Genomic DNA, 20813 nt, shown 5'->3' on the forward strand with positions numbered 1-20813 from the left:
TGAGAAAGTTACTGAAATCAGATACACACATTTATAAGTGAACCCAACGTTTTAATACGAGCTGAGTAAATAATGTATTTTGTTTTAGTTTCAAACATTTCTGACTTTCTATACCTGTTCGTCCTAAGCGTACCGTTTTAAGACCTAATACATCGCTACATTATTGCAAATGTACGGAAGCCCGTTTCCGCCATGTAAAGAAAAAACAAAATGAAAACTTCGGTTGGAGATATATATATATATATATATATATATATATATATATATTTAAATACCATGGAAAGGGACTTTTTCAAGATACAAAGCCGAAATTAAGAGAAAAACAGTCATAATTATAAGATATAAGGCAACAATCATGATAAAAGGTCAGATGTATGGGATAAAAAGTCATAATTATCAGGTAAACATTCATACTTATGCCATCAAATGTCATTATCATTGCATTAAGTCAAAATGACAAGAGTTTAAATAACAAGATAAACACTTAACTAATTTATACAGTTTACTTAATAAAGTGACCTTGTGTGAAACAGCATATTCATTCCAATATCAATACATTAGTAATAGATCCTAGTCTATAAATTGGCAGTTAATAATAGGCAACACTGCAGATGATGTGAAGTAGTACAGTAATTAGTCATGGTCAGATTAAGATGTTTGGCATCCCTGGGGACAAAAAAAAAAGCTACTGCGTCCCGATTGATTCAACACTTTGTGTATTCATTTATTTAACAGAATATTCACCACATATTCTTGATTCATTTACAGTAATTGCAATTATGAATATCCCTGAAGAACATTTCTGTGTCAGCTGATAATGTTTTTGGTTGAGCATTTCCCCAAACATAATTACAATTGATTACATTGCCACAAAGTAATTTGTTACACAGCTTCTGGAGTCTAGGCCCTGAAGCAGTTTGGCAGCTTTGCCTGGTTAGTAATCCAGCCCATTAACAAAATTAAAGCCCCAAAGCAGAACTATTCAATTGGCCATCTGTGAGTAAAAAGTAGCTCTTTAAAAACCTAATTCCAGTCCTTTGATTGGTAAAGTATGTTGCTTAGCATAAAACAATCTTATTTCATTAAAAAATTAATATAAACTTATTAAACTCCCCCCCCCTCCCCCATAGTCCCTCATAACAGGGGATTTAAGATTATGCGTTGGTGTATTTTTCAATTTAGCAAATGGCTCCTAAGATGCCAGTTCATTCTGACTAATCCAAACGACCAAAAAGAAGTCACTTGTTTGCAAAACAGGGAGCTTTATATTTGTTTCCACATTTATTTTTATTAGAAAGTGTTACATACATGTCAGCCAACACCTTTCCACTGCATCCCAACACTGATTTTTAATATAAACTGAGGTGAAAAATAACCAAACATTCCTCAAGAACTCTGTAGTAAGGAAATGTTTTTCAGTCACATTTTCACACAACTGAAAAGGCCTTGCAATACGCTACTGACCATTTCTAACAATCTGAAAATCTGTACATTTATCTTTGAGAACTACAGTATATACACTTCATGAGTTAACATAACAGGTGTTACATGATTGCTTTTGTAATAGATGTCTAAGAAAAACAATCCACTTGGATCTCAAGTGCACCGTTTGAGCTTGATTTTACCTTAACGCTAAATCCTTTAACGCTTGAGTTTGGCAAATTAAAAAGCAAACAAGGAAACATAATACTATAATTTGGGGAGAAAGAAAAATACTGGTACACAGCTCATGAAAATACAAAGTAATTTGCCAAAGCTATGTTAAAAAGGTGTTCAGTTAAACTAACTTCCAAGAAGCAGCTTGCTGCTCTTGGTGTCTGATGGGAAGAGGTCCGGCGGGGCGGGGGTGGACACGGGTCTACCCAGAACCACTACAGGTCTGAGGTACTGAAGCTGCTTAATGGCCAGGTCCCCGCACCCAGCCAGTGCTTTGTCCAAGATGGACTTCAAGTTTTGGACTGATGTGAAATCTCCAGTCATTGCGTGGGGCTTCAGCATTGGAGAATGAGTGCGTCTGCTGCGGGTGTGAGTGATTCCGAGCTGGTTGTTCTCTTTAACAGAACAACTGCGTCTGAAAGAGTCTCGCCGTTTCACCGGCGCTGTGTTTTTTTCTTTCGGGGTTGTCTCTTGTATGAACCTCAGGAATGAGGACTCAAACCCGATAGGCTTATAGGCAGCAATGTCAAAAGGCCGTGGAGAAGGGCTACGAGACTTACTATCTTTCAAGTTTGACGGCTGTTCGGACAGTTCGTTTTTCCGTTTTAGTGGCTGGCGAACAGGAGGAGTGGGAGCTGACCCGTTCACCATTTTACCACCATCCCTGGTGCCTGAAACATCTTGGAAGCCCTCCTCTGAAGTAAAGCGCAGTGAGCATGGTGGCGAGAGGTCAACAGTGACAGGACGAAGAAGAGGTTTGATTTTATCCCAGCTCAATCTTTCCTCCTGTTTCTGAGTGTTAGGTGCTGGTGCTGCAGTCGACTCCTCAGTGTGCCCGCCGGTGCTCGGTTCACCGTAAAGCACCTCGTCTGCACCAACAAGGACACCATTTTTCTCAACAGGTGGTGGTGGCTGCTCCACTTCCTCCTCTGGGAATCCCAGTGAATCATGTTTATCCTCCTCCTGTGCCTCTGTCTTTATTGAGTGTAAGCTCATGGGTGCAGGCTGCCCCTCTGTGTTTTCTGGCTCTGCCTGATACTCCATTTTGTGAACCCCATTAGGGGCACATGCTTCTGCAACTTCTGTTACTGTTGGTGTGGCCGACTTCCTCTGAATAAGTTCTTCGAGCTGCTCAGCGGTAAAAACAAGCATATCGTCATTCTTAACAAGATCATCTCGACGCATGCGGTGAACCTTCAGATAGTGCCGGTGCAGGCTTCCCATGTACGTGACGACAGAATCACAGTCCTGAACCATGCATGGGTAGGCCACACGCAAACAACGGTCTTGGCACATCTGCAGTGCTTCTTCATGTGATCGGAAGACATAGCGGCTGAAACAGTTCCTACTGGGTTTTCTTTCTCTTGGTAATGTCTTCTCCTCGACAGCCTCCTTAATCATTTCCTCTGGCTGGGTGGCCAATTCAGGCTCTGACTCGACAGGGCTTGGACTCGATATCTCAGCCTGTGAGGTGGTTGATGCAGGCTCTTCTTTCTGAGGACTCTGCGGTGCAACAATGAGCTTCTTTTGGCATCCAGTAATTGACTTTTTGTGAGTGCTCTGTAGACGAACCACCAATGAATCATAGTACTCACAGTGACTATAAAGTGTATGTTTTTTAAGAGCATCATCATGGCTGAACACTCTGGTACAGCCTTCATACTTGCACCTTATCAGCTCTGGTGGTTGTGAGTGGAAATCACGAGTGTGACGCACTAGGCTGCTCTTAAGGTGGTAGGAAGCACTACAGTTGGCAAAGTGACATTTGTATTGGGGCTGAGGTTCATCAGAGTTTGGGAGAGGCCTTTTTTTGGCTGGCTCTTTCCGGACTTCTGGACTGTGAGACGCATCAAAGTCTTTTTCCAACAAGAGCTGAGAGCGATTGTAATGATGTACCAACTGAAGGTGACGCACAAGACCTCCCTGGGTGGAAAAAGCTGCATCACAGTTTTTTGCAACACAATGAAAGGGTTTACTGAATTTATCCAATATGTAGCAGAGATTAGATTTGGCTACCAGACGCCTTGTAGTTCTGACCTGCTGTGTGGTCACATCCTCGCCTTCTCCCTTCTGCTCACTGTCTTCCTCTCTACTCTCTGGTTCATCCTCTCCTTCCTCTTCAGAAGGAGAATGATTGTCAAAGTTTTGTGCATTATCAGCATCCTCTGTTGAGTGTGTTTTCTCGAGTTGGCTTTGCAACTCAGGGATCTCTGTCTTCCTCACTTTGAGATCGTGGCTCGTCAAGTGCTGAGATGTATGATTGGAAGGGTCTGTGCTTCCCTCGTATCGTATAGATGCATAGCTTATTTTGTCCACCAAAGTCTCGCTCATATTATGTACTTGGATATAGTGGGCCCTCAACACATGTTTTTCTCTGTGACTCTTGGAACAAAGATGGCAGACATAAGGCTTAAAAGATGTTGTTTTCAAAGAAGTTAACCTTTTGGCCTGTTCAACAGTATGCCCATGTTTGGTGTTATAGTGTCGCAGTAAGCTGTAACTCTGAGCAGTCCGAAAACCACACCCTATCATCCCACATGTGTATGGCTTAGCAGTGGCTAATGATTCACCATTGCCTTCGTCATCAGCTGCTGATGCCGCTTCTTCAGTTTCAACCCTTTCTTCAGACAGATGTGGAGATCTCTTATGAAGCATTACAACAGGGGGCTTGGCCATGATTGCCTCATGAAGAGACACTTGTGATGCATTGGGCTCTGAGGGGGGCTGAGGGTCCTCACTTGGCACACTGTGAGGCAATGAACAATTCAGGTCAAGTTTACTGAGCCCTATCAGAATTTCTCTGAGAGCATCATTTTTTGTTTGAAGGCTTGACGAGTCTGTGTCACTGTTTTTGGGTTGAGTGGAAGCTTTTCTTTCTTTGCCAGACTTTGTGGGTTGAGAGGGAGTCGAGAGCTCACCGTTTCCCTTGTCCTCATTGTCTGGCTCAGGTTCAGGCTTTATCCCTTTGGACTTTGAGCCTCGCTCTTTGTCATGCTTGTGCTCTTTGTTCTCCAGTTTAAGGTGTTCTGGGTGCGCACATTTCAGATGTCGCTGGACATCTCTGGCTCTGGAGAAAGTCATGCCACACTTCTCAAACCCACAGGTGAACTTACTTCCATCAAAACACACAGCCACCAAGGTCATAGTTGCTTTGGGCTCCTTGGTGTCGGAGGTTTCCAAAGAGGAGGCACAACTTACTGAGGAGTTTACAACATCTTCATTTACAATCTCTTCGTTATCAACTGACTTATTCTGGTGGGTTGTCACTTCAGGAACAGCCTTAAGAAGTTTCCGTTTTGCCTTCCTCTGAGCCTCGAAGTCTTCCTCTGAGAAGGTGATGTTGTGTGTGGATAAATGCTTTATGAATTCCTTTTTGGATAAGTAGTATTTTCTACATTCAGCGCTAGAGCAAGTAAATGCTGCATCTCTGAAATGCTGTGCTTCATGGTGATAGATCTGTCCCAAGTCAGAGTAAGTGATGTAGCAGCCTTTAAGCTCACACTGGTAGTTGAGCTGATAGCCATGGGTCTGTTTGTGTGAGACAAGTTCATTGGAGGTACTAAACTGAGCGCCACAACCTATAACTGCACATGCGTAAGGCCGATCACCATAGTGAACTCTTCGATGTTTTCGATGATGGTAAGCGGAGACAAAATGGCGTCTACAAAAAACACACTTCTCTCGCTTGTCTCTCATCTGATGAAAATATTTCACATTTTCGTCACCTTTGTGCTCAGACTTTAAATGGACATACAAGTACTTGGAATGTTTAAATATCCGAGTACACCCAGTTCCTGGACACTGATACTCGTCCCGGTTCTGCAGCTTGAAGTGTTGTTCAATGTACTCAAACGTTACATGCTCGTCATCATCCACATGCTTCTCTTTCACGGTTTTGGCTTGCTGAACGATGTGGTCCAGCACGTCTGGATCATGTGTGGATTTGTAATACAGCATTAAGGAAGGGTCAATGGTGATCTCTCCTGGTTCAATATCATCATCCTCGTCCATCTGTTTCTGCATGTCCTCTGTCTTCACATTGTTTTTTTGAAGATGTGTTTCGCTCTGAATGTGTTGTTTTATGTGAGGGACAAGATCCTTTCTGCTCTTAAACTTTTCCAAGCACATAGGGCAGGGGTGGCATTTATCTTCTGCATGTCTTTTGGAGTGGTGAACTATCTGGGTGTCAGTGACCGACCTCTTACAAATCTGACAGCACAGCTTGTGTTTCTTTGTCTCAGACTCTCCTTGGCTCTCTGGTAAGTTAGAAGACTGCTTTTCATCCTGCTGCTCATGACCATCAAGACTCCCATTTATCCTCTGTTGCTGCTCACATTCTACTTTCACTGGGATTTCCTTTGGTTCAGGTTGTTTACCCTTCTCTTGTTTGTCTACTGCCTCCTCCTCCTCTCCTTCTGACTCCGGCATCAACCCTAGAAGGGAGGTGCAGTGATACTTGAGTGTTTTCCAGTCCCAAAACTCGGGGTCAAAAGGCCAATAGGCTTTCAGTGCTAGTAGCAACTCGCAGCGCAGTGAGTTGGGAATAACCTCGTTTTCCTGGTCGTACTTTTGGTCTGGGCGTAAGTATAGCTCTTCAAGGCACCCAAAGACTTCCTGGCTGGGGCCAAGCAGGAACTCTGTGAGTTGACAGGCACGCAACACTTCAAGGTCATCTGGAAGAAGGCAGGACACTGTCTTACAGACAGAGACCCTCGTTTCTGAGTCATCCTGCTTTGGAAGTTGAAGAGCTTTGACACAAAGTTCTACTGAGGCAGGCACCCCAATTTCCTCCGCCTGAAAAGAAAGAGACATGTAATTAGCATAAATCAATTACACAAAAAACACATTTTCTTCCAAATGCACATTTCATATTCATCATATGCTGAAACGCTCTTTGTAAAATGTCATTGCATTTCAAAATGCTAAATTAATCAATATATTAAGACAGGGCTAACTTTCCCATCTTGGGACTCATAGAAGTGAATTCATCCCATACAAGAGCAACTGTGAACTTGATTTTGGACGGAGAAAAAGTTGCTGTACCTTAGCACTCTATAAGTTCCAAGTTACCATACATATCAGGGAAAGACCAATTATCGGCCCTGCCTGAATTTGGGCTTATATTCACATTTTTCTGATCACCAGCATCTGTGATTTTTCCCCGCTATCTGATTGGCAACACATCACAATCAATAGCCTATAAACACTGAATAAAGTGAATCTGGAAAGTAAGCAGTAACTAAATTTATCAAAAAAAGGAAGTGGATGGGAAGCAAAATGTAGCAGAAAATGGTAATACTCTAGTAAAGTAGCTCTCCCAAGAAACAACTAACAACCCCACTACTGGATTCTTTTTGTTTGACATGTAGTCACAATGTCTGATTAACCACTCGAATGGTTAAGGACTGGACTCAGAATTTAGCAGTGTGAACATTTTGACGACTTTAAACAGTAGGTTTATTTTATTTTACATAAGTAGTCTTGAGACTACAGTGATATAAAGCTGAACTTCACTGGAGAACAGACAGACCATATTGTCTGCATTTTCCAACCATCTGGTGCTCCACATCATTCTTTTTTTCTTCTTTGTGTTCATAGCAGAACCACAGAAAACTGCCTTTCTCTCCGCTATAACAACATTAGGAAAAAGGGTTGATTTTTATTTATTTTTAAAAAATAAGTTAAATGCAGTTTCACACTGGTCTAGAAAGCAGATCATCCATTTTGAAGACAGGCCCTTAAGTTTTCTGTCAACCCTCATTACTTTTCTTCTGTCATTATCACTTCCTCTTAAATGTCAAAGCCACAAAACAATAAATCTATAGTCATTTCCTCATGTGGGAAAATTGTGGGCATTTTTTACTTGTTAGCAGACTAACTTGCTTGATTTTCATAGCTCTTCAGATGGCATGGAAATGCTAACAGGAAACATCTGCTAAGAAGCTATTAGTTCCTGGGTTTAGTTCCTAAGGCTCCTTTGTACCTGGAACTAACTGGCTGAATACCCATATAATCGATGCAACAACACAATTCCAGTATAAAGAATGGACTGTATGCTTGTTGGGCTCACCTCTGTCTGAATGACACGGACCAGGGAGAGCAAATGGTAGACTGTTTTGGCAATGGCACCTAGCTGAAGGCATCTTTCCAGAAGAGACATCAACGAGGGGTCAATCCTCCTCTGAAGCTTACTCCACAACAGAGTCAACTCCCTTTAGAATACAAAAAGGCAAAACAAATTAAGTAATTGTATAATTGTGACCATAACAATAACACACATTTTGTTTATTTGATAGATTTTTTAAACATCCAGACTGCTTTTTCAATTTACACTTGACTGTAGTCATAAATACATAATGTAAAATACATTCCGTTCACTTAGCCTTTTGACCCCAAAAAGGAACTACTCACCAGGAGCAGTAAAGGCTCTGCTGCTGAAGCTGCTGTGTCAGGAAAGTTGTGCACAAGATAAAGGCTGTGTTCTCCTCCCCCTCAGTCTCTAGATTACATGTGATCTCCAGCACATCCTTACAGTCAAGTCTGGAGATCTGGTGAGGGAGTATACAATGTTAAAGGATAAGAGCACAGCATGACAGACAACACATGTTAAATAAAAAAAAAACAAGTCTCTCACACCCAGTGAGCCATTATGTGAACATTTCAGTTAGGGTGTACCAGTATGACTCAGCTGATTAGTACTGATACTGACCTTATTATTTAGATCTGGTATAGATCATGATGGGACCAACTCTTACTATATACAGTTACCTTCACTCACGTGGGGCTGCCGACCTAGTTATTAGTGCCACAGAAATCCCTCATCAGCCTTACATTAGCATGACTCTAATTGGTTCCGTACAGTGGGCTATAAAGATTTTAAATTTGGGAGGAAGAGACCACCAATGCTTCATCAGTATTGAGAGAGGGAGTTGGATCATACACTCACTCTACCCCGTTTCAAAATGCTACAAATGTAAATTAGGGATTAAACATAATTTCATCAACAAAGACCCCATGACACACCAGTGATCCAGCATATCATGAAATATACCATGCAACTGTGATGTCCCCAATTTTGATTAGAGCGAGAAACATTTTTCATATGTCACACTCTATAGTCAATTCTCTTATGAGGGCAAAACTACCAAAAAAGAATCATAAATACAAATGGACCCAATGATATCTGATATAAACTGTGGGAATATATGATAACAGGATAAAGTGGCATTATACAGTACAGATAATTCAGGATTCTCTTAAATGTTAAGAAGAACACAAGAATCAAGGTCTTGTATTTTTAGCACTAATGACTCCCAAAATGATTAATACACCTTACAGGTGCTCCAGAGAGAACATGGGAGGAGCAGAAGATCTTGTGGGAATTGTGTGCTCGCTTAGCAGAACTCAGCAGAGCAAGTCAACACACACACACACTATACATAAACATAACATAAATAATACATTTAAGATAATCTAACTCTTTATAATTTAACATATTAGTGCAAAACATGCATCATATTAAGTATTTAACTGCTTGCATATGAAGGCAAGAGGCTTCAAATGATCAATTTGAACTTGCAGCACCCTTATCACGCTCACATTTTCTCATTCATTGCTGAGCTCCTGAGCTCTGTTTATCCCCTCCCCCCTGCCAAGGCAGAGGACAGCAAGAAAGGAAATGATCCATAAAGATAACAGGGGCCTCCATCAGGGGCAGGGTGGGCTGTGCAATAAGCCCACAAAACTTGTGAGTAATCTAGCTATATATTTGGATTGGTATATATAATGGGAGCACATCACAAACATCAGTGCATACACATATGTGAATATGCTTTATTTAATCTGTTAAACATACAACAAATGAACTTTTAACTGGTCATGAAAGACTCTCACATTTGATACTGATGACTCTATATGACCTGCATTAGCAAACAAACATCAGTGAAAAGATTGGCTATTTCTATATAGGTATTAAGGTTTTCCTAAATGCCTGTCACCAGGTCATAAAGATTGGTCATAAAATAACAAGTATTTTAATATATTTATGGCAGAGTGAGGAAGCTTCTCTGTAGTCAAGTGGTCAATTATGGCACTAAAGCAAAATTTACTTTATTTGTTTGTTTTACGCCAGAATCAACAAAAAAAATGGTTGTTCCTTGTAACAGCTTTAATAAAACAATCCCATCTTGGCATAATAAAAATGTTATTGCAAAATGTCCACGTTTTCAAACACAGAGATTACAAAATGACATTAACCTACAAAGGGGTTTGTGATCCTTCAATAGCTCTGAAAGCATGATCATATCAAACTGAACATAGAAGGTTTTCACAGCATACCAAGAAAAGGTTGGGGGATGGAGACGGTTGTCACAACAGAGGCAGGGTGCAACAATGAGGAAGCATGTCTGAGAGACATGTCTAATGAGGATTTAAGAACGTACACATCATTGCCTGAGTGACTTTTTTTCCCTTATCATAAGTAGAGAGTGGTGGTAAAACATGGAACATTGCAGATACCTTCGCCTCTTTGTCGCACTTTTTCATACATTTGAAAAAGGCCGAAAAAACGAATTCACAGTAAGTTTTACTGAATCCCTGAAGATTGAAGGTTTTCCGAGTCTTCAAACTAAACACAAGGAAGCTTATTTGCATGTGAATTTGAGGCTCTATTTTTGGAGACGGTACAGATAAACCTTATAAATAGACACCGTTTTCATATTTATAAAAAAAAGTTTGACTTGCAAATTTGTCCATATTTTTATTCATCAGTTCAATAATATCCATCTTATTATGCACAGAGGGAGAGAATTACTGTCGTTCAGCTTGTTGTGACCCTTCTTAACATCCTGCCACAACCATATGTCTCTTAATACTGAACAGCATGTTGAGCAGAAGCTGGACGTTTTGACCAATTATCCTTTTAGCTAGCTTTTACAAATATTTAGCCAACTATTGAAATGTTTAGTCATGACATAATTTTACCAATCCACGCACTCTGCATTTTACTTAAATAATATTAATAAATACATAAAGTAATATGTAGACATTTACACATCATTGTTGATGTGCAGTCCTTAACAGCAGCAACATAAATGCCTGTGAAACCAACGCAGTCATACAACAAGCATCAAAGAGCATCTTGCAAACAAATGTTAGTCTAGTGCAAGCAGTCCTCTCACCCTTATCAAATACAAAGTGTGGTATTACCTCCATGATGGCTTCTTCATTGGGAAGCAGGTGACAAAGCAGGGAGACATAAGTTTGACGAAAGGTAGCTTGGTTGGAGATGGAGCTGCATTCAGTGCAAGCTTTGGCCAGCACCACCGCCTTAGCCACTTCCCCCATCTTCTCCAGGTGTTTCACCCGCATCTCCATGAAGCCCTCGCCTTCCAAGGTGATGTACGCGTCAACTAACGACAGAATTGAAATACAATATGATTAGCAAACTACCACGATGAGGACTTTGCAACTATAACCACTAAAATATCAAGTCTGCGCCATCATGTTCAAATGAAATGACTTGGAATATGATAGTTGACTAGATTCCAACCTTCTTCTGTGTTGGTGGGCTGGCCTGTGAGGAGGGAAGTAAGAACATGGTTGCTCCACGCTCCTCCCTCTCCTGTGATCTGGAGTAAAGCTTGGAGGTCTGTGCTGCCATACTGTAACAGTGTATCATGGGCAAGCTGCAATAAATGCACAAAGGATGTTAAATCTAACTACAAAAAAACGTTTGTTCCGCACTTTATTTGAAATCACATCAAATAACCAGTACTTTCTTCTCGCTTCCTCCCACACTCCTGTCACACAGGGTGTGCAGTGATTTAATCAAAACATTTTCTTATTTGAAAATTACATCAAACTATGTAATTCTACTGAAGACTGTGGTCAAATATAAGTGCTGAATCACTGTTTTATTTCTTACAGTGATTCAGCAGAACACGATCTGACAGCAAAAGAAAATTATAGTACTTTTTAAAATCTATATCAGACTGTGTATTAGACTGTTTCAGTGTGGTAATGAGTTCCCCTGACTCTTCATGCACCAGTTTTGTTCATCTTGAATCAATGGTCATAGCAGAATGTACTGCAAACCCTTCAGTGCAAATTTGGAAGGACAAGACTTGAAGTCTGCTGTATATCTACACTTGCTGTCACATGATATTGAAATGCTCTTTACCTGGAAACAAATTGCTAAATGGATTCAAATAATTTGAAGAATATTTTGCTAATTGTAGAACCTTAAATCCTTTGGGGAAAAAGACTATTTCAAGCATACATTTGTGTCATATCGAGGCACACACGACAACCAATGATGAGTAATGGCGGGTACACACTACAGGATTTTTCAAACCTACACAGATTAGGAGACCACACACTTGATGATAAAGAAAGACAGATCGCACAAGATCTCCCTCTGCTGATCTTATAGTGTGTGGTGTTCTCCGTAGTGCACACCACACACTAACCGATTCGTCAGCAGAGTATCAGGTTCTTCACGCCCAATATTACAAATCTCGCGTGGTCAAACGTGACTTCAGTGTAAACAAATATGGCGGACGAACCTGAAGATACAGTGGTGGTTGTTTTAGGCCTATTACTAGCTAAAAAAATCATGGAGACGACGAGAGTGTGGTCTGTATGCGTTACAGCGTGAGCTGGAGGTGAGTAAAAATTGTCACAAGTATTACAGATAGCTTTGAGAGCAGCGCTGTGCGCTCTGGCACCCGGTACTGCGGGTAACCATGGCAACAGGTAAATAAAAGGCTCAGCTCGCGTCTTGATTGACTGTTGGTCCGGTACACGTGACATCACACGCTGTGCATGCTCGGCTCCGCTCGGAACACCCCACACACTACAGGATTGCTAGTCGCAAATATTAAACATGTTCATTATTTACGATCTCTCCTTCCGACGCCTTCCGAGCGGATCTGACCGGACAAAATCACTCTTAACACACCCCACACCACAGGAAAATCAGACACGATGTCCTTTGCACACATCAGATAATCGGGCCTTTGCTGGCTTTGATCGTAAGGGGGAAATCGGGACAAAAATCGGCCCGATTATCCTGTAGTGTGTACCCCCCTTAAGTAGTTATAAACACTGGTGGTTAAGACTCAACAAGAGCAGAGAAAGACAAAACACTGTGATCAACACCAGCTTGGGGCATTTGTTTTCAGACTTTACAAGCTTCCAATGAGAAGGCTCTCTGATAACACCCAACTGAGGCACAAATAATCAAGTTCCTTAATTCTTTCCAACACAACAAAAATACATTTTTGTTCAAGTCATCAGGATAGGATTTAAATCTGCAACCCATCAGCAAAGAATGTAGAGAAACTTAATGCTCTCTACCTGAACCGAGTGGTGAAATTGAACCCAGGCTTCATATGGGATTTCATTCTCAGGCACTGACAGCAGCAATTCAAAACAGCTCCTACAAAAAAGAAAGAAACAAGATTATAATGATTTCTGTGAGTTATGATAATTCTGGACAGTTCTATTCTTGACAATAAAAAAAGAACTACAAAACAGAAGCAGTGCAAATATAAAGTCTGGAGACATTAATCTCAACTACACACATTTTTCTCCCCAGTCTGTGACACTACTTATACTTCTGCCAGTATTCCGAAGTAACACAAAGCTCTAGGCTCAGTATTAATGTTAAAGAGAAGTGAGCTTTACATATTCATACATTAAACATGTCAAAAATACAGTGGACAGTGGTGACGTGTTTTTCTCATCTGCTCGGAATCTATTAAAAGATCCTTTTTATTCAGCTGAAACGACTAAAGCAAGTTCTGTCCCTCGTATGAGAACATCTGCAAATGGAAGGAGTGCCAGTGGAGCCGTGGTGTGTGTAGCCCTGACAATTCATCGCAACACATTATGAATCCCTAATCAACCTAATTTAAGTTGTGTCAGTTAATGTTCAGTCATTTGTAGCATGAAAGCTTTAAGTGTAATAGCAAAATGTATCATTTCCATTTAACCACACATATTGTTACGTTACATTACCTTGCACCCTTTAATTTCACATATTAACCTATAACCTTATGGTTTATTACACATTTTAGCACTGTGAATTATGACCTGGCCTAAGTAAGAACTGTCTGACTTACTTTTATACAGTGACCTCGCTGATTGTGTGATAATGTTTGTGCAAACTGTGCTTCCCAGATGCATGACGGGTGTTGTGGGTTCATTCAACGCTGTCTGGATAGCTGGATATTGTTTGGGGAAAATCTCCCTTTCTCAAGGTATCTCTGAGTGTGCTATAAACTCTAACTTTGTCGCTGACTTTTGGTCAGGCTCTGCCAGGGTTTGCTTGGTGGATGAGGCTAGCCTTTCAGCTGAAATTGGTTAACTCTATTTGCTCTTTGCTTTTACCACTTTATTAAATTACACAAAGACAACCTTGTGTGAATCATCCATCATTTGTTCACTTCTAAATAAGAATTTCCACCACATTAATTTCAACAAGAATCACATCTAATCTAAAGTAACAAACAATCAATGTCAGTCAGCGTGCGCTCATGTCATTTATGTAATTCATAGAGTTAGTAGAGTTTGAATTCTTACCGTTAATTAAAATGCTAATTTGATAGAATTTATTACATGACCAGTAACACATCGACATAATATACAACGAGTGTTCGGCCAAGAAACAAAAAGGCCAGATGTCACACAAATGAGTTAATGAAACAAGTGTTTGCATGTAGGTTTTACATGCTGCATGTCTACTAATCCCTGAGTGAAGCCATAGTTTCGCTATTCACATCTATTCTTAAGAGTATTTTTACTTTCGTTTCTATTTTAGAAATTACTTAAACGATAAATCGACAATCACATTTATGGAATAAATGTTACTAGGAGTTATTAATGCAAGATGTTCGCCGAAGGTACTATCAATTAATATGCAGCTCATACAGAAAACTGAGAATCCCATGTGCATGCAAGTCCATTTACAATAACACTGTCAGTTACTGTTTGAGCTAAAGTAAGCAATTAAGCACAATGCTGATTTCAGCTGTTATCTTGCAGCCCTTGTGTGGACTTTAAGACCAAGAAATTAATAGAAAGACAATTTTACAGTATCTTTTAATGTGAAATGCAAACTGACACCTTTATGGGAATATTCTCACCAAGTCAGACTACAATGTAAAATTTGACAAGATTCAAGGCTGGAAAAAAAATCATAATCAAGTAATTGAGCAAGACTGGATAGCTGTCGAACAAACTACCAGGAAACTGAATGTAATTTGCTTTCTGCTGAGCCTTGCAAACCCAAAAAAACAAAACAAAGCTAGAAATATAAATGATGAGACATGAGTACTTCATGTTTGTCCCTTAAATGTATGGAGAAACTCAATCTGGTTAATAGTATCGGAGAAATCTGACATTTTCAGAACAGCCACCCTGTTTTGGACATTAGACCAGATGAATGCTAGCGGTGCATTCATCTGGTTATGGATATGCAGGGTGAATACTTCTGTATAAATAAAGAATTGAGATGTCAGTCATCTATGGTACAAAGCAAATTGAGACTACATTGAGCAGACTAGAAATTGCAGGCTTGTGTTTCCAGGTTATTGAGGACATCATAAAAAATTGAAGAAGCAGATCTTTTTTAACCTCAAATCCATTAAAAAGGTGCTCTACAACAAAGACTGATAATGTGTACACTAAACTAAGTACTTACAATGCTAGTCTCTTCAAAACAAGGGCCACTCTGTCGGACTCTGCAGTGAGGTGAGATCGAGCTGCAGCGAAACAGTTTATGGACAGACAGTAGACCTCGAGAAGAGGCAGACCATGCTCCATGGAGTTCCTGCTCCCAGCATAGTGCATCAGCGCCTATAAACACACACAGATATTACAAGATGTAAACAATAAATTAAAGTTATGGAAACGCTGTTGATACTTGATCAGAAGAGGGGATCAGAGGAGAGACAGCTGTGTGAATGAACAGGGGGGGGTTTCCACCTGGGAAGACACCAGTCTGATCCCAATTGACACTGTCTGGTGTGAGATGCTCCTGATTGGGTCAGAGGGGATTTCACTATACAGCATATGACAACCCTGAACCTTCAATAAAGAAAAAAAAACCTCACTCAATGATAGACACATGTAATGTGATATTTTTGTTTTTTTAACCTTAATTAATTTCTTTTTTAATATTTTACTGCCAAGAGGACCTTTGGCCAAAATATGTTCTTGTAACAAACGCAAGCTAAATTCCCTTCCTTCATACAACGACATTTTTAATATATAAAGGAATTTCACTCAATTACACTACGAAATTCAGACAAGTGTTACAGATGCAGAAAAGTTGTCTCTTTTTCATTCTTTGCTTTTTACAGAGAGCAGGATGTTTTTTGTGGTGAATATTGTCTTTGCTGTCAACTGTCCCCAGGCACAGAGGAGTCATCATGAGTGCGCCTCAACCAGCGTGTCACCCGTGTGCAGCGGCACACATTAAATCGTCATCACTATCAACATCCCAGGAGTTTCATTTACCAGACAGCAGGAAACTTGCTTGATGGTGCTCAGGTCTACGGAGGCACCAAATTAATTCCCCTCAGTCTAAATATACAGTCCCATCTCAAAGGGAGCCAAGAATAAGGTCTCAGCCCTGGAGACCTATATCAGTGTGCTAATTACATCCAGACTACTTCCAATTCATAAAGAAAAAATAAATAGAACAAATTTTAAGACGGATTATTGTGAGCCTAAAAGATATTCAATTTACCCAAAGCAGATATGAAAGGATGGGCACATTTTTTTTTTTCAAGTGAGAGTATTCGTTGCGGACAAAAGTTTTCAAAAGCATATCCTTCAACAGCAGCTGCCATCCAAACGCAGGAGTGCTGTCAGAGGGAGCTGGCTAATGAATTACTCTTCTCTACTTTCAAGTTTGGCAGGTAACCAACTTTCACTGGAGGCTCCTCTCTAATTGAACGACGTGTACTTTGGCTGGAGCACTAAAAAGAAAAGTGTCAACCGGTTAGGTTTTTTTTTTTCCACAATCAGGGACTCCAGTGGGACAATAAGATAGTTCCCAAATTTTGAGTCCAAAAGACAAATCCTGATGGAGTGTGTGAGGGCAATCGAAAGAGGAGTGCACCTGCGTTGTTGATGAGAGAATACTTACAACATGGTGGGATCCACAGCACTGGCAGCCCATTTGAACACACACACAACAAAAGTGCTTGGCAGCACAGGATTTGGCTCTTTGACAAAAAGCTGAAGAGTGCAAAAACGCGATAGGTAAACATTGGCCCAAGTCCTTCAAATGGCCAAAATGCCATTTCAGAGTGGTTTTACGCCCCAACTATGTAGGACATTTGGATAAACACACCGCGACGCCGCCCCGCCCCGCACACATGCAATAACGCATGATGTGCACATTCTGGTCGTTGTCATGTGCATCCAAGCATCTGTTAGGCTTCCTGTTGTGTCAGTATGATTTGAAATAAGAAGCAGCTGTCTTGTAGGAGTTATATCTACGGAAGTAAAGAGGGCTTATTGTATCAACTTGAACCAGCAAACTGCAATCTGCCACTGTGCATTATAAATAGCCCCCCAAAATGTTCTGGCTTGGAATAACAAGCGTACGTAATGTATGCATCTTATTGTTTATGTATCACATAAGCTTGTGCGAGCATATACACACTGCTGTGCAACTGCTTCCTAGTTGTACTCCAATCTGGCTACACTTAGCCAGGCAGCTAGCTAGCGGGCCAGCAGCCGTCGCAGATTAAACTACTAGCTTGCGGGCTGCGAGAAAAACAACCCTGGATGAGCTAACGCTGGTTAGCCCGACGATAGCTTCGAATGTTGCATGTACACATTACCTGACAGAAGTTGTCGCAATACTCCGTGGAGGATGCAATGGATATTTCTTGTTGCCTGAGCACGTCTTCGAAGGCTCTAAGTGTGGCCAGCAGGGTTTCCATTGCAACCAGAGTGTCCTCGGCCGTGTCCAGGGCCCGGTCGCTCCATTCGTGCTCTGGTTCAACATTATTCTCCGCCATCTTCGCTCTCCGCCACGGCGCGTATGCAGTGCAGTCTGACGCCGCCTTCATGTACATTCGGAATATTTAAAGATGTCACTTAAACTTCGCTAGAGAATGTGAAAGGGGCGTCTTGTAGACATGGGATTTTACGTTTGTTGATGTTATTGTTCGTTGTAGTTTGTATTTAATCTTGTAACTATGGTAATAAGTAATGTTGTTTTTATTCAACGTAGCCCTTTGTCCGTAAATTAGCCTTAACGTCAATTGATTTGCCTTTAATTAAGTGTCCGTTTTTTATTGCCTATCCCTTCTTCCTGTTTCACTGTTTCACCATGAGGTGCATACATACATAAGTACACTACTGTTACTGCTGTTACTGTTGTTGTTTCCATACAGTATTATTATTATGATCAAAACCAAAGCAATCGAAAGTTACGAAGCGTGAGGGAAGGTAACATGTCAAGGTGTTTGAGCATAATTCACCTGAGAGGAGGAAAATGAAAATAACATGAAGCTGAACTCGTGCGGTTCGCTTTTAATAAAACACTGTTAAATTTTGAAGTCGCATTGAGCTTTTAATATTTTTTCACTTTTTAGAAATGTTTGTTTCAGTAAAGAAATATAAACACTTTATACTTGGGTAAATGTTTTGTAATTTGTGGTTTATTTTTTACAGTTAAATTTTGTATACAGGTGACATTTTTATCACTATAATATGAAATGATTCTCTTTTCTTTTTTCTTATCCCTTTTTGCTAAATAGTGGTGTTTGGCGCCCTCTACTGGTATGGATGTATACTGTTGACTTTTGTTAACCCGGAAGTAAAAGTGATCTTTCTTGGCCACACGTGTGAAAGGTAAGCAGCAGCTCAAAATGACACGATAAGTGTTTTTTTTAGAAGTAACTCTGTTATATGACCGATTGTCTTGAACTGAGAGTCTCTATTAGGCACACATTTTACCCCACAAGTCGTGGTTTGGTGCCATAAAAAGTGCAAATTCGGTTTAAAAAAACGTCTACGCATGCTTGATTCTCTGTTTTCTACATACTCGACAGTTAGATAAGCTCGTATCCAGCTAATTTTAAAGGTGCATATGCCCAAATTGTGGTGTAATGACTAACCCGACGGTTAACATATGAGATTTTACCTGATATTTATCATACCAACAACTTCATCCGTGTTCCTGTCTCCGTGCTGTCTGACAGGGTTTGTTTTCATCCTGTCCTGTAGCATCCACCATGGGAAAGTCCAAACAAACAGGAAACCACAAGAGCGATAAAAAGAAGAACATCGCCAAGACATGGAAGACAAAGCGCAGGACCAAAGACCTGGACCAGATCCACGCTGACATGAAGCCTGGGACCGCAGCCAAGCTCCTACACCAGGAGGTGGACTACGATGTGACGGGATGTGCACAACACTACTGCTTACACTGCGCGTGAGTTCACCTGTCTGTCTAATGGACCTAGCTGAGAATAATATTACCAGCTGGTTATTTGCAGATCCAACGATTGCACTAATAAAGATAAAATGGTGTGACTGGCTGTGTGTTGTTGTGTCTTGATCTTAAATTTAAATGTTGACACCTTGCCTGTTGATTGTCTTGCAGGAGATATTTTGTGGACATGAGATCCCTGAAAGAACACTTCAAAACAAAAGTGCACAAAAGAAGGTAAGTCAGCATATCCCACCTCAGTATTCTGTGTTACATTCTAGCCATGAGACGATATAAACGTCTCATGTTGCAATTACCCCGTCCAACATAATTTTCGATTCACAATATTATCCAGAGAAGTTTTCTAACAACACACCCTGGAATCAGTTGAACCTTACATTTTGTTAGGAAACAAATTATTTCACTGAATCACAGAAAGGACACACAAAGAATCTTAAATAATCACAATCATCATAAATAAATTGTAGTATCCTAACTTTTCCCTCTCTTTTTTTTTTTTGTTTGGGGTCCATAGTATTAACACACAGCTGATGTAACTTGTTTATTAATGTAACACAATGTGCTAGCCATGTCTTTAGCCATGGTGGCAGGTTTAAGCAAATCAAAATAAATCAGGAAAACAATAAAGGACTGTACCGTCCGAGGGCTGGACAGCTTCTACAAGCCCCTCATGTGAGGATAATCACAATAATCTCTGTTCTCGATTAGCCCGATTAATGAAAATTCACCACAGTCAGCTTATTGTGTTTTATCACAATTCACGATAAAAATCTTTTATCTACGTTTTTTGTCTGGAAGTTAAACCTTAAAATACCTATCTGTATTGTGGCCAAGCATCCTCGCTCATTTCAGAGCTTACCTCTCTCTCTCTCTCTCTCTCTCTCTCTCCGCTCTCTCTCTCTCTCTCTCTCGCTCTCTCTCTCTCTCTCTCTCTCTCTCTCTCTCTCTCTCTCTCTCTCTCTCTCTCTCTCTCTCTCTCTCTCTCTCTCTCTCTCTCTCTCTCTCTCTCTCTCTCTCTCTCTCTCTCTCTCTCTCTCTCTCTCCAGGTTGAAACAGCTCAGAGAGGAGCCGTACACCCAGGAAGAGGCAGAGAGGGCAGCAGGTATGGGCTCCTACATCCCTCCAAAAACAGTGGAAGTGAAGACACAGCCTGTGGAAGAGGACATGGCCTGAGAGCTGCACACTAAAGCCGTTGGACAATTCCTTCAATAACAGAAGCGTTAACAACAATGGATAATGCTTCTATTATCCCTTGCCGTCACAGATGTTGAGTGCATTGTTAAATGCGTTTTATGTGACACACTTCGAGCCTGGTCATTAGATGTCTGGCTGTCACCAGATTCAGGAAGCCTTACCCTATACCGGGTAATGTAATGGAAAATGTACCTGTGTAAATATTGAGTATGTGTAGGACTGTGTTGAATGCAAATAAACTATTACATACCATGGATTCAGCCACATTGCGTCAATATAGGACCACACTGTGTTGAAACGGCAGCAGCATTTCCCGATCTGAGGGTTGGGCATCCACAAAGAGTGCAAAGACAAATCTGGCGACCACATGTTTAAAGCAGAGTTCATACAAAGTCTTGAAAGTTCGAGAAACACAAAATTTGAACTGTTTAGTTTTTAAGGTTCGTAATATGCTTGACTTTTGAATAGAATCCTTATAAGATGC

General features: G+C 40.7%; 2 protein-coding genes across 5 annotated transcripts; one reads left to right on the top strand and one right to left on the bottom strand.

Annotated features, from left to right (window-relative positions):
* Positions 1–699: 699 nt before the first annotated feature.
* Positions 700–18869, bottom strand: rlf (RLF zinc finger). 2 transcript variants are annotated; one of them, XM_030443637.1, is made up of 9 exons: positions 18843–18869; positions 15646–15747; positions 15362–15516; positions 13015–13096; positions 11207–11342; positions 10864–11066; positions 8068–8204; positions 7727–7868; positions 700–6450 (listed from the first exon to the last, which is right to left on the bottom strand). In XM_030443637.1, exons 1-9 carry the CDS (start codon positions 18852–18854, stop codon positions 1783–1785), a joined length of 5637 nt encoding a protein of 1878 aa, XP_030299497.1. In that variant the 5' UTR covers positions 18855–18869; the 3' UTR covers positions 700–1782. The 2 variants fall into 2 exon arrangements, with proteins under 2 accessions (XP_030299497.1, XP_030299496.1); XM_030443636.1 differs by lacking the exons at positions 15646–15747; positions 18843–18869 and adding an exon at positions 17517–17788.
* Positions 17720–20585, top strand: znf593 (zinc finger protein 593). 3 transcript variants are annotated; one of them, XM_030443639.1, is made up of 5 exons: positions 17720–18015; positions 18441–18534; positions 18885–19117; positions 19289–19351; positions 20182–20585. In XM_030443639.1, exons 3-5 carry the CDS (start codon positions 18918–18920, stop codon positions 20306–20308), a joined length of 390 nt encoding a protein of 129 aa, XP_030299499.1. In that variant the 5' UTR covers positions 17720–18015; positions 18441–18534; positions 18885–18917; the 3' UTR covers positions 20309–20585. The 3 variants fall into 3 exon arrangements, with proteins under 3 accessions (XP_030299499.1, XP_030299498.1, XP_030299500.1); XM_030443638.1 differs by having other exon boundaries at positions 18910–19117; XM_030443640.1 differs by lacking the exons at positions 17720–18015; positions 18441–18534 and adding an exon at positions 18594–18766 and having other exon boundaries at positions 18910–19117.
* Positions 20586–20813: the final 228 nt, after the last annotated feature.

The sequence above is a fragment of the Sparus aurata genome, chromosome 16 (genome assembly GCF_900880675.1).
Source record: "Sparus aurata chromosome 16, fSpaAur1.1, whole genome shotgun sequence".
Lineage (NCBI taxonomy): Eukaryota > Metazoa > Chordata > Actinopteri > Spariformes > Sparidae > Sparus > Sparus aurata.

Bases quoted from the DNA above. Each gene is read 5' to 3' on its own strand.
- rlf (XM_030443636.1), bottom strand. From the start codon at position 17,753: ATGTACATGAAGGCGGCGTCAGACTGCACTGCATACGCGCCGTGGCGG. The intron at 11,067-11,206 runs GTTGGAATCTAG...TTCTGTCGTTAG, and splicing joins GCCCACCAACACAGAAGAAG to TTGACGCGTACATCACCTTG. The intron at 6,451-7,726 runs GTGAGCCCAACA...CTTTCTTTTCAG, and splicing joins TCCGTGTCATTCAGACAGAG to GCGGAGGAAATTGGGGTGCC.
- znf593 (XM_030443639.1), top strand. From the start codon at position 18,918: ATGGGAAAGTCCAAACAAACAGGAAACCACAAGAGCGATAAAAAGAAG. The intron at 19,118-19,288 runs GTGAGTTCACCT...ATTGTCTTGCAG, and splicing joins CACTACTGCTTACACTGCGC to GAGATATTTTGTGGACATGA. The intron at 19,352-20,181 runs GTAAGTCAGCAT...CTCTCTCTCCAG, and splicing joins ACAAAAGTGCACAAAAGAAG to GTTGAAACAGCTCAGAGAGG.